We start from the raw sequence: 12,697 nt of genomic DNA, 5'->3' as shown, positions 1-12,697 counted from the left end.
AGAGTATGGAGGTTCCTCAAAAAATTAAAAATATAACTACAATATGATCCAACAATTCCACTTCTGGGTATATATACGAGGGAAATGAAATCATTATGTTAAAGAGATATCTGCACCCCCATATTCACTGCAGGATTATTCAGCACATTGTTTACAATAGCCAAGTCATAGAAACAACCCAAGTGTCCATCAACACATGACTGGATAAAGAAAATGTGATACATACACATACACACACACAACTGAATACTATTCAGCCACAAACAAGAAGGAAATCCTGCCATCTGCAACAACATGGGTGGACCTTGAGGGTATTATGCTAAGTGAAATAAGTCAGACAGAGAAAGACAAATATGTAATGATCTCACTTATATGTGGAATCTTAAAAAAAAACTGATAGAAAAATAGATCAAATTTGCGGTTACCAGAGGCATGGCTGTGGGAGGTGGGGGAATTCGATGAAGGTGGTCAAAAGATTAAACTTCTAGTTATAAGATAAACAAGTGCTGGGGGGGGGGGGTCCCGTGGCCAAGTGGTTAAGTTTACCTGCTCTGCTTCAGTGGCCCAGGGTTCACCAGCTAGGATCCTGGGTGCAGACCTACACACTGCTCATCAAGCCATGCTGTGGCAGCATCCCACATAGAAGAACTAGAATGACATACAACTAGGATATACAACTATGTACTGGGGCGTTGGGGAGAAAAAGAAAGAGGAAGATTGGCAACAGATGTTAGCTCAGGGCCAATCTTCCTTACCAAAAAAAGCCTGTCTTTAAAAAGAAAAAGTGTTGAGGATGTAATATACAATATGATGACTATAGTTAACAGGGCTGTATGGTATATTTGAAAGCTGCTAAGGGAGTAAATCCTAAAAATTCTCATCACAAGGAAAAAACTTTTCTTCTTTCTTTTTTTTGTATCTCTATCAGGCAATGTATGTTAACTAAACTTATTGTGGTAGTCATTTTGCAAAATATATAAGTCAAATCATTATGCTGTACACCTCAAACTCACACAGTGCTATATGTCAAATATACCTCAATAAAGCTGAAAGAAAAAAAGAAAATAGATTGGAAAAAATAGAGCTTCAGCAACCCATAAGACGAAAACAAAAGATAAACCCAAAGAAAACCACACCAAGAAATAGCATAATCAAACTCCTGAACACAAAAGACAAAGGAAAATCTTGAAAGCAGTGAGAGAGAAACAACACATCACCTAAAGGAGAACATCAAGTCCAATGACAGAAGATCTGTCATCAGAAACCATGAAGGTGAAAAAGAAGTAGCACAACAGTTTTCAAGTGCTGAAAGAAAAGAACTGGAAACTCAGAATCTGATATCAAGTGAAAAGATCCTTCAGGAATTCAAGGGAAATCAAGACATTCCTATATGAAGGAAAACTAAGAGTATCTGTTGCCAGCAGACCTATCCTAAAAGAATGGCTAAAGGAAGCTCTCTATACAGAAAGGGGATGATAAAAGAAAGAATCTTTGAGAACATCAGGAAGTAAGAGAAAACAAGGGAAAGAGTAAAAATATGGGTAAATACAATACACTTTTCTTCTTCTCTTGAGTTTTCTAAATCATATTTGATGGCTGAAGCAAAAATTATAACACTGTCTGATGTGGTTCTCAATGTACACAGAGGGAATATTTAAGATAATTATATTATAAATGGGAGCATAAAGGAATTTAAAGGGAAGTAAGGTTTCTACTCTACCCAAACTGGTAAAATGTCAATACCAGCTAACTGTGGTAAGTTATATATGTATTATGTTAATACATAGAGGAAGCATTGAACAAGCTATACAAAGAAATACACTCAAAAAACACTATGGATAAATCAAAATGGAATTCTAGAAAAGGTATAAGTAACCCATAGGAAGGCAGGAGACAGAAAACAGAGAAAAGAACAGAGGGAACAAACAGAAAACAACAAACGACAGACTTAAGCCTTAACATATCAATAATTGCACTAAGTATGAATGGTCTAAATATACCAATTAAAAGAGATTGGCAGAGAGGATAAAAATAATACCAAAATACATGTTGTCTACAAGAAACGCACATAATATTAAATGACATAAGTTGGAAAAGGGATGAAAAAGATATACCATGCAACCTTTAACCAAAAGAAAGCAGGAGTGGCTATATTAATATCATATAAAGTAGACTTCCATGCAAAGAAAATTACCAGAGACAGAGAAGGACATTACATAATAATAAGAGTCAATCCACCAAGACATAGCAATCCTAAATGTATATGCATCAAACAAAGCTGCAAAATGTGAAGCAATAAATGATAGAACTCAAAAGAGAAATAGACAAATCAACAATTATAGCAAGACATTTCAACATCTCCTTCTCAACAACTGACTGAACAACTAGATAGAAAATCAGCAAGGACAGAGAAGAATTCAGCAACACCATCAACCAACAGGAGTAAATCTACATTTATAGAAAACGCCACCCAACAAAAGCAGGATACATATTCTTTTCAAGTGACCATGGAACATTTACCAAGACTGACCATATCCTGGGCCATAGAACAAATCTCAATAAATTTAAAGGAACTGAAACCATACAGAGTATATTCTCTGACTACTATGGAACCAAACCAGAAATCAATAACAGAATGATAAAGGAAAATCTACGAACACTTGGAAACTAAACAAAATACTTCCATATAATTCATAGGGCAAACGTGAAGTCTCTAAGGAAATTAAAAATTACATTGAACTACATGAAAAGGAAAACATATCAAAATTTGTGGGACACAGCTTAATCAGTACTAAGAGAGAAACTGGTAGCACTAAATGCTTACATTAGAAAACAGGACAAGTCTAAAATCAATAACCTAAGCTCCCACCTTAAGAAATTAGGTAAAGAGGGTCAAAATAAACCCAAAGCAAGCATAAGGAAGGACACAACAAAGTGCAGAAATCAATGAAATTGAAAATAGAAAGACAAGAGAAAAAGTCAATGAAACAAAAAGATTGTTCTTTGAAAAGATCAATAAAACTGACAAACCTCTAGCAAGTCTGACAGAGAAAAAAAGAGAGAAGACACAAATTTTCAATATCAGGAATGAAATATCACCACAGAGCCAGCCTGCAGATATCAAAAGGATAATGAGGGAATACTATGAACAATTCTACATACTTAAATTTGACAACTTAGATGAAATGGATCAATTCCTTGGAAAGCACTAACTACCACAACATACCCAACATAAAATAGATAATTTGAATAGTCCTATACTATTAAATAAATTGAATTCATAATTTTAAAACTCTCCAAAAAGTTAAAGATTAGGCAGGGTGTTTAGCATAGTGACTGGCACATTAGCTAGTGCTCAATAAACAAGGGCCATTACCATTTTATTTATATCATCACAACCACTCTCAGGGAAATTGAGGCGTCACAGAGAAAATCCTTTGCTAAAAAGTAAGAGAGTCAAAATTTGAACCCAGATCTGAAGCCAGTGCCATTTCCTCTAGAGCTTAGAATACACACCACAGCCACCTCCTTGGGCATGTGCCAACCAATACTTCCTTTATAGACAGAAAAACTGTAAAAAGGTAAGGTTTTGCCAAAGCCCAAACATCAATAATGCTCACCAACTAACTTTCTCCACCAGTGTACAGCAATGATTCTCAAAAGTTAGGATGCATTAGAATCTACCGGTTTGTTAAAATATAGATTACTGGGTCTCAACCCAAGAATTTGCATTTTTAACAAATTCCCAGTTAACGAACTACACTTTGAAAACAACAATATACAGTAATGATATGTCAGCCCGCCCATCCCCCAACATCAGAAGCTGTCACGCTCCACAGAAAGGGAAGGAATTGAGACAGAATGTTGTTCTCAATCAGTGGTTCTGAGGGTGGCCTCCACTCATCTACTGAATCAGAAACCCTACAGGTGGGGCCTACCTATCTTGTCTTTTAATAGGTCTTCCAAGTGATTCTGATGCATGCTAAAGTTTGAGAACCACTGCTCTACAAATCAAAGTGTTTTTGCAAAACCCAGCCCTTTACAGCAGGAGAAATAGAGCTGTACCATCTTTTTACCACTTTTGAAAACCTGGGCTCTGAAGCCAGAAAATTCTAAGATCAAATACAGACTTAGAAAGTAACTGAACCTCCATGAATTCCAGATTCTCACCAGCAAAATGGAATAGTTGCCTTCCTTGCTATAACCTTTCCAGGAAGTAATTTGGCATTACTAATCCCTAACTGGACTTTAAGAAATGTAGTCTATGAAGTCATCAGAGATGTGAACAGACTGATATCACCTATAGGCATTTACAGGCTTAACTGCTGTGAGCAACCACAAAAAGAGCACAATATTTGGTAATTTTCAATCATGCTGAAGTACAAACTTAAATGGAGCACTGTGCACCTAGTGTATGTGTGTGAGAGCCAGCGAGCAATGCACTGAGTAAGCAAGACCAACCACCCACCAAGGACCTGATTCTCAGCTGGCTCCCTTGTTCTCTGGCTGCCCATACAGAGAAGCATAAGAAGAGATAAAAACTTGGTTTCTTTCACAGAAAAAAATAAGGCAGTTAATTTGTGTCAGGGTGTACACAGAAATACAGGACTCACCACAGAAATGTGATTAAGGGGGTGCCTGGCTCATAAACTCATTTCCACATTTGTAAATTTGGAATTCTTAAAGGCCTCAGTGGTGTTCCTTGTAAACGTAAAATCTCTACTGTGCAAAGGTGTTCACCATGATGTTTTTCTTTTTGTTTTAACCAGCACTCACATCAAAATGCAAAACATTTCCAGAACCCCCAAAGTTCCCCTCACATCACAATATTATTTATAATATAAAAAAGTAGAAATAACGTAAGTATCCAACCCAGAGGAAATGATGGAGTAACTGATGACACATACATACGGTGGGATATCAGAAATCAGGTTTAGATGAGTATTTAATTACCTGGTAAAATACATTATAATGTTAAGTAGGAATAAAAGTCAGGTTACAAAATGGTATTTATAACACAATCCCATGTTGTAAAAATAGCGTATTCTAAGTCAAATGACAGGAGTTAACGCAACAAAAAATTTAACAGTGGACTGTGATGGATATTAGACCCATAGGTAATTTTTTATTTCCTTCTTTACTCTTTTTGTATATTTTCTACAATGAGCATGTCTCACCTATATAAATCAGGAAAAAATTTAAAACATTATTTAAAAAAGAAATATCTAACTTTCAAGGCTGAGCATGGATTGAGATAATTTATACAAAGTTGCTGTCATGAGGCGTGGCACATACTAAGCACTCAGGAAGCACATGTTCCTGTTTCCTGTTCCCAGACTGTGGAGTTAGGGTCTCTATATGGAGGGAAGGAGTTCACTTTCCAGGTTTGAACCTACACACTTCCCACACAATCCAAAGAAAGGCCACAGGCAATAGCTTTTTTCAAGAAGACACTCATTCGTTCGTTCAAAAATGTACTCAGCATCTGTTACATGTTTAGCGTTGAACTAGGGGATATGAAAAGTGAAAAGATATCTCTGCCCTCAGGTAGCTCTGACTAATGAGTGACACAGATGTATTTATAACTATGACATGATGAAATAATTACTTTCCATAAGGATGTACACAAAGTACAATGGGAACCCAAAGGAAGGATGCCTTTTACAGAGGAGGTATGCTGTGAATCGTAAAAGGGAGGACATTAGTAGGAATAGCATGTGCAAAGACAAAGTGGCATAAAGGAGTGTAAAAATTTCCCAGAACTATAAGTAGTTCAGTCTTGTTGGACATAAAGAACAAGGGAGGAGGAATGTGGGAAATGAGACTGATCAAGTAGATCACAAAAGGTCTTGTTTGTCACACAAAGAGACGGAATTTTTTTCTGTAGGGGAACCACCCAAAGAATTTTAAGCACAGGAGTGACTTGATCAGCACTAGCAAAGATACCAGGAATCCTGAAAGATATCTTAATCCCCACTTATTTCCAGGGGAAAGGAAGAGGCTCCATCCTCTAAGCCTCTCCCCTCTTAAATGAAATCATATGAGGCACTAAACAGAACTCTACACCTGGCAAACAGTAAATACTCAATGAAGATCAGTTGAGTATGAATTTGGATGTGCTGTATGGGACAGTCCCTGCTGAGGGCAGAACTTTAGCAGCACCAGCACCGTCAGTTTGGTCTTGGGTATGATAATAGGAATAATTCCTTTGGAAGGGACTAGTGACAAATGAAAATTCTAGAAACTAACAACATTCAACAGGAGGAGGTAGCCACATACGGCTTTGTTGTACAGTAGTCCCCCCTTATCCACAGTCAACTGCAGTCTGAACATATTAAATGGAAAATTCCAGAAATAATTCATAGGTTTTAAATTGCATGCCGATCTGAATAGCATGATGAAATCTCACGCCATCCTGCTCTGTCCCACCTGGGTGCAAATTATCCTTTTGTCCAGCTTACCCACCTTGTATACACTACCCACCCATTAGTCTCTTAGTAGCCATGTCGGTTATTAAATTGATTATCGAGGTATTGCAGTGCTTCTGTTCAAGTAACCCTTATTCTATTTAATGGCCCCAAAGTGCAGAGTAGTGATGCTGGCAACTTGGATGTGCCAAAGAGAAGCTGTGAAGTGATTCCTTTAAGTGAAAAGGTGAAAGTTCTCGACTTAATAAGGGAAGCAAAAAAAATCCCACGCTGAGGTTGCTAAGATCTACCACAACTTTATTGTTAAATTGTTCTATTTTATTATTAGTTATCGCTGTTAATCTCTTACCATGCCTAATTTATAAATTAAACTTTATCATAGGTATGTATGTAAAGGAAGAAACACAGTATACGTAGGGTTTGTTGCCATCTGCAGTTTCAGGCATCTACTGGGGGTCTTGGAGCATATCCCTCGTGGATAAGGGGGGCCTACTGTACTCCACGGCACAAATCCCTCTCATGGTTTTCTTTCCATAGCTGGGATTTAGGTCTCAGTAATGGGATAATATTACAGTTTTATTCCACACACTAACCTCTCTGGAATCCAGGGTGACAGGTGCTTATGTGCACACATAGTTAACTGGAGGGGATTTATTAGTGGTTTTATTCCTGCTGCTTTATTCTCTTCTGCTTGATTCAATTTAGTTGGATGGTTCTGCAGATAAATACTGTAGAAATAAAATACTATTGCATTGCTGCCTCCATTTATTGAGTGCACGCAAAATGCTTTAAATAATCAGGAAGGGTGTATTAGATATATTTTATAGGTGAAGACAATGAGGCTCAGAGAGGCAAAGTAACTCATCCAAGGTTACTCTGATAGCAAGTTGCAAAACCACAACTCAAATCTTCCTTTGTTGGACTCAAATATCTCAAAAACGCAGTACTGTCTCCTCCAAAGCCAGTGTCTGAGGCAAAACAACACTGCCAGAATACAAAGATGATACTTTCTTTGTGGCTGAAAAGAAAATATTTTCTAAACAAAAAATACAAAAGAAGGGTGCAAAGAAAAAATACATATGGAAGAAAGGGAGAAATCCGAGAACAATGTCAGTTAAGCCCTAGTCTGCAAGGAAGGACGTAAGAACCTGGGTCTGGGAGGTGGGCTGGGGCTAATTCTCTACAAGAGAGGGGAAAAAAGTTTCTGAGCGAGAACCTAAAAACAGAGCTGAGAAAGCAGCGCACAAGTGAGCACCTGGCCACTGCACCCTGTCCAGCCTGGCCTGCCCTTCTTACCTGCCGTGAAACCAGTCCTGGCACATGTCACACTCGATCATGAAGCGGGTCACATCGTAAGGCAGGCGGCAGAGGCAATACACCGGCACCGAGGCCATCTTCGCCGGGCCTTGGAGCGTTCTGCGGCGGGCCGGGTTCTTAACGTCAAGAAGAGCAGGAGGTGGCAGCACGCGTCCTTTCTGGACGATGGCTGAGCACAAACAACACTTTTTAAAGAGTGAATCAGGTCCCCCAGGGTACCAACCCTCAGTTCACAAATGGGCAGTTACTGCTGCTGGGATGCAACACAGCTGGTGCGGCTGTAGGGGGCAATCGGAGAAAGTCCACTGGCCTCCAGAATTTCTTTAACAAATAAATAACGGCACTCTGCCGTCGAGGCTTTTTTTAATCCCTACCTCCTTCGGCCCCCAGAGTCAGTGATAACTTCTTTCCGGGTTTCAGGGAAATATCTGACGCCTTTTTAGGAAGCTTCTTTAATCCCTCACTGCACCCTCTCCTTGCCCGCAACCTTGCTTCCCAGGGCTCTCTATTATGACGTAAATCATAGCCTAAAGAATGAGGCTGGGGGTACCTCAGAAAAAGCCCCTTCTCTCACCCCCAAAATAGGGGCACCTAGAGAGAGATAAGGGATCCCTGGAAGTCGGCTCAGATTACTCGAAAATTACCTCGATGCCTTCAGGAACAAGGCAGACAAGACTAGTTGCCCAACTCAAATCACAGTTCTGGGGTTTCGGTCTGAGAGTTTAAATGATCTCCTTCACTCTCAAAATCATTCCATCCCCGACCAGTCGGGAGTCTCATCACTCTAACAACTGAAATAAATTTCCATCTCAAAACTGATCAGATCCTCTTCTACTTCAAAGACGACAGGGTTCTCGCTGCACCCCTGAACCTAAAAAGGATCTTTTCAAGACCCCTGCAACTGATTAGAATTTCCCCACACTCCTGCAACTAAGCAAAGATTTTTTCTTTCCACTGCTCGCAAACTGGCAGGAATCTCCTCACAGCTCCCTCAAAATGACGAGAGCTCCCTTGTCCCCCAGAACTGACAGGGATCTCATTGTAGATCCCAAAACTGACAGAATATCCTTGCAGCCCCCGAAACTTACGAGAATCTCTTCACGCCTCCCAAACTGACAGGAACCTCCTCACACCCCAAACCTGACAAGAATGCCTTCGGTCTCGACCCCTACAGGGACCTCCTCATCCGCAAAGCCGCGGGGATTCCTCACGCCCGCGGAGCTCAGTCCCACCGACGCGCCGGGGCCGGGCTGGCTCCGGGGCCGCTCGGCGCCTCGCTCAGCGGAGGCTGGGCCAGCAGTTCCGGCCCCACCGGCGGCGCGCGCCGAATTCTGGGATCGTCACGGCAACGCTGCGAACCTTGCTCGCCTTCCCCTCGTACCGCCCGCTGGGGCGCGCGGCCCGGGCCGCCCGGTGGTGCTTCAGGCCAGCTTTCTCCACAGCTCTGTCCCGGGCCCGGCCGTTCGGGCCTACTGGAGACCGCGGCTCAGGCCTACTCCGGCGGCCGCCCGGCGACCGGGCGAGCGGCGTTGTCGCTAGGCCGGCAGGAGATCGCCGCGAGCAAACCAACAAGGAATGAGATGAACCGGCAAGCCAGGGCGGAGAAAAACGGCCCGGAAAGTCGCCGGGAGAAGCCCGGTGGCGGTGGTGGGCAATTCGGAGTAGTCAATAAAGTTTATTCAAAACAACGAGGAAGTTGAGGCGGAGAGGGGAGGAGAAATATGGGGTAAACAGCTACCATATTGAGAGTGGCGGCGTCGCTGCGGAGAGGCGACCCGACCGCCATCTTATGAGGGCCGGGCGCACGAGGGAACCGCGGCAAAGGCGGGGAAGCGAGAGCCGCCAGCTCCCGCGTGACGCCATCAGGGGCGGAGCGCCACCTTGAGAAACGGGAGGCGGGGATCGGCTGCTTTTGGACCCGCTCGTCTCTCCTAGGTACCCAATCGATGCCGAGGACTTTGAAGTGAGAGGCGGGGAAGCCGCCATGTTAAGCGAGGCAGTCGCCTGGCTCCATTTTGAGTGTGGCCAGACCTTTGCCAGGCTTCCTATTCCTGCGGGTAAGCAGGGAATGAAGCACCCCCCTCCGCCACCACAAACACACTGCTCCTCCCCAGCCTTCTCCTATGAGAAGAGGTGAACTCTGTGACTGCAAACTGCAAAATTAATAGGTGGCGGCTGGGACAGGCTTGGGCCAGAGTAGAGGCGGAGTGCTCACGGTGGCTCCCGTTTATTGAGCCCCTTAAGCGCGCTCACGCGGTCTTCGAGTCGTTTATTCTTCACCCTATAAGGAAAGCTCTGTTACTATCCCCAAGTCGGGGCACGGGCTTAGGGAAGCCAAGTGGCTTGAGTTTCAGAGCCAGGAAGTTGAACTTTGCACCCTCAACTACCCCCGCATTCTGTACTCGGTCCTTTGCTCCTAGTTCCTCCGTAAAGCTTATGTCAACTTCCCAGCTCCCTCTGAACTGTCTCTTCCTTGACCCGCACTGGTTCAGTTCAGATACAGTTAAAGGATCTCCATGCACATATCCCATGATTTTCTGACGACAGCCTGAGGGTGGGGTGGGAGAAGAGAGTGAGTGAATGGAACTCCACACACATGCTTCAAGATGGCGCTGGTTTTCTCAGACATTCTGGAATATTGTCTAGGAATCCTCTTACTATTGCATTGTTTCAAAGGGTCCCACCGCTTTGAAGAAGAAAATGTGTGTGTGCACACTAGTTGCCAAAGTGATGGTGGGTTAGGACCTGGGGATACAGTGATGAAAAGAGAGACTGCAGTGGGAAATTGACAGCCATGTGGGAAACAAGCTTGAAAATAAACAATTGGACTGCAATATCCAGTAAGCTTTTTTAGCTTCACAAGGAGGCAGGAGGGTGTTGGCTTCAGCAGCACATATATTAAAATTGGAAAGACAGAGAAGATTAGTATGGCCCCTGCACAAGGATGATATGCAAATTCATGAAGAGTTCCATAATAAAAAGTAGAGGGAGAAGGTGGCAGGATGGAGGAGGCTTGTTGCATTAGTCACGGAAAAAAAGGATGAGGCCTGAATCAGGATAATTGCAGCAGGGGTAGAAAAGGACCAGATAAAGTGGGGTATTTTGGAAGTTGAATAGGCAGAGCTTGGGGACTAATTGAAAATAGTGAGTCTGTGAGTGAAAGGAGTGTGAGTTCATTTCTGGGTTGCATGTCAGAGTGGATGATGGTGCCATTGACAGAGCCGGGGTACACAAAGGAAAAGCAGTTTTGGTGGGGAAGAAGAGACTAAGTTCAGTTTGGAGTATGTTGAGTTAAGGTGTATGTGGAACATTAATTCACTCACCCAGCAATTCTTTATTGAGCATCTACTATGCACCAGGCACTGTGTAATGGTGGGCCCTCCAGAACCAGTTCACCTGACCCCATCTTATCAACAGAGTAATTAAGAGTGGGTTTTCAGGAACTGAGAACCCTTGCCCAGTTCAGGCCAGTTGAGACCACCAACCCATTGACTAGGCCTGTGTCTAGTGACCTTTTTGATGTCAAGGAGCTAAAAACTCCACCCTCAGATCATGGTAATGCTGCCATTTTGTGAACATGCTTCCTATGAAGAGGCATGAAGCTTGACTACGCTTGCACAGATCATCAGTTACCTCACTTTTCCTTACCTCCAATCATCTATTCCCACACTTCAGACCATCTTGCCGCCTACCCCATAAATATCGCTGAGTCTCCATTTTCGGGGAGGTGGATTTGAAATTCCTCCCCCTTCCTCACTTGCCTGCCTTGTGATTAAATCCTCTCTCTGCTGCAATCTCACTGTCTCAGTGATTGGCTTTCTGGGCAATAGGCAGAAACAAACCTGGTTTGGTAACAACTGTGCTAGATGCTGAGGATGTAGTGGTAACCCAGATAAGTTCCTGGTCTTCCTTGTGCTGACATTCTACTGGGGGATCAGTCAATAATAAAATGAGTACAATTTCATTCATATATTAATTGAGCACTTCCTATATACCAGGCACTGTTGTAGGCACTGGGGATTCAGAAAAACTCCCTGCCCTCCTGTGATTCACATTCCAGTGAAGGAGACAGACAATAAAGTGAGTCAAGTAAGAAGATTTCAGATTGCAGTGAGTGCTATGAAGAAAATAGAACAAGTTATGGCATGACGATTTGGAAGATGGAAGGTAGTCTATTTTAGATAGGGTAGTCAAGGAAGGCCTCTTGGAGAAGGTGATGTGTGAGCTGAGAGCTGAATAAGAAGAACTGGCCAGGGACAGAGCAGAAGGAATAAAAAGTGCAAAATCCCTAGTGTCATGGCAGGGGGGGGGGGGGGCGGGGGGCAGTTCAGGGCACCCTCTCCAATAACATTTATGTTGGACCAAGCATTTATGATGGACTGGGCTGGGTACAGCTTGGGGTGGGGGTCTCCAGACATGAGTAAGAGACCCTGTATATACCCTTAAGAAGTATACAATCCAATGAAGGAGGTAAGGTTCAATGAATAACAAGGCTGAAAAAGGTCAAACCCTAAGTCTGTCTAGAGGTATGAGCAACATGTGTGGGAACAGAGAGCCACAATTAACTCAAATATGTTCAGTGAGTGTGTCGGAAAAATCTTCATAGGAGATGGCATTTGACCCAGGTACAGTGGTACTCACCCCTAAAAGTTCCTCCCCAGTGTTCTTAGGAGGTGAGGTGGGGGTGCTAAAGGATAATGGGGAAGGCAAAGCTGTCAGGGGGCTGAATCTGAGACAGTGAGATTTGCTAGCAAAGGAACTGTTTGCACTGCCATGGATGGGAGGCAGCTGGTTGCTGCCCTGGAAATGTGTGTTCCAGTTGTGTCTCTCATAGCGTCAGTGCACAATCCGAACTGGGTGCCATAATACAAGGTGTCCCTGGAAACCTTCCTCCTCTACCCCACCTCCACTTGACAATTGTAAACATTTATTTTTAATTTCACAGGCAATAG

At 42.9% G+C, this 12,697-nt stretch overlaps 1 protein-coding gene and 1 non-coding gene across 5 annotated transcripts in view; one reads left to right on the top strand and one right to left on the bottom strand.

Annotated features, from left to right (window-relative positions):
* The window catches only part of PHF8 (PHD finger protein 8), a 113,262-nt gene extending 103,676 nt beyond the window's left edge, over nt 1–9,586 (bottom strand). Inside the window, exons 1-2 of one of the 4 annotated variants that reach the window (XM_070605488.1) lie at nt 8,834–9,586; nt 7,725–7,914 (exon numbers count right to left, since the gene is read on the bottom strand). In XM_070605488.1, coding sequence (XP_070461589.1) covers nt 7,725–7,822 — 98 coding nt within the window. In that variant the 5' untranslated portion in view covers nt 7,823–7,914; nt 8,834–9,586. The remainder of the gene's footprint in view (nt 1–7,724; nt 7,915–8,833) is intronic. The other 3 variants (XM_070605487.1, XM_070605489.1, XM_070605486.1) reach the window with 3 other exon arrangements.
* A 1,033-nt stretch (nt 9,587–10,619) lies between these two features.
* Nucleotides 10,620–10,724, top strand: LOC139081225 (U6 spliceosomal RNA). Its single transcript, XR_011536348.1, has one exon. It is a non-coding gene; the product is annotated as a U6 spliceosomal RNA (small nuclear RNA).
* The last annotated feature ends 1,973 nt before the right edge of the window (nt 10,725–12,697 follow it).

The sequence above is a fragment of the Equus przewalskii genome, chromosome X (genome assembly GCF_037783145.1).
Source record: "Equus przewalskii isolate Varuska chromosome X, EquPr2, whole genome shotgun sequence".
Taxonomy (NCBI): domain Eukaryota; kingdom Metazoa; phylum Chordata; class Mammalia; order Perissodactyla; family Equidae; genus Equus; species Equus przewalskii.
This window is presented reverse-complemented; position numbering and strand designations above follow the sequence as displayed.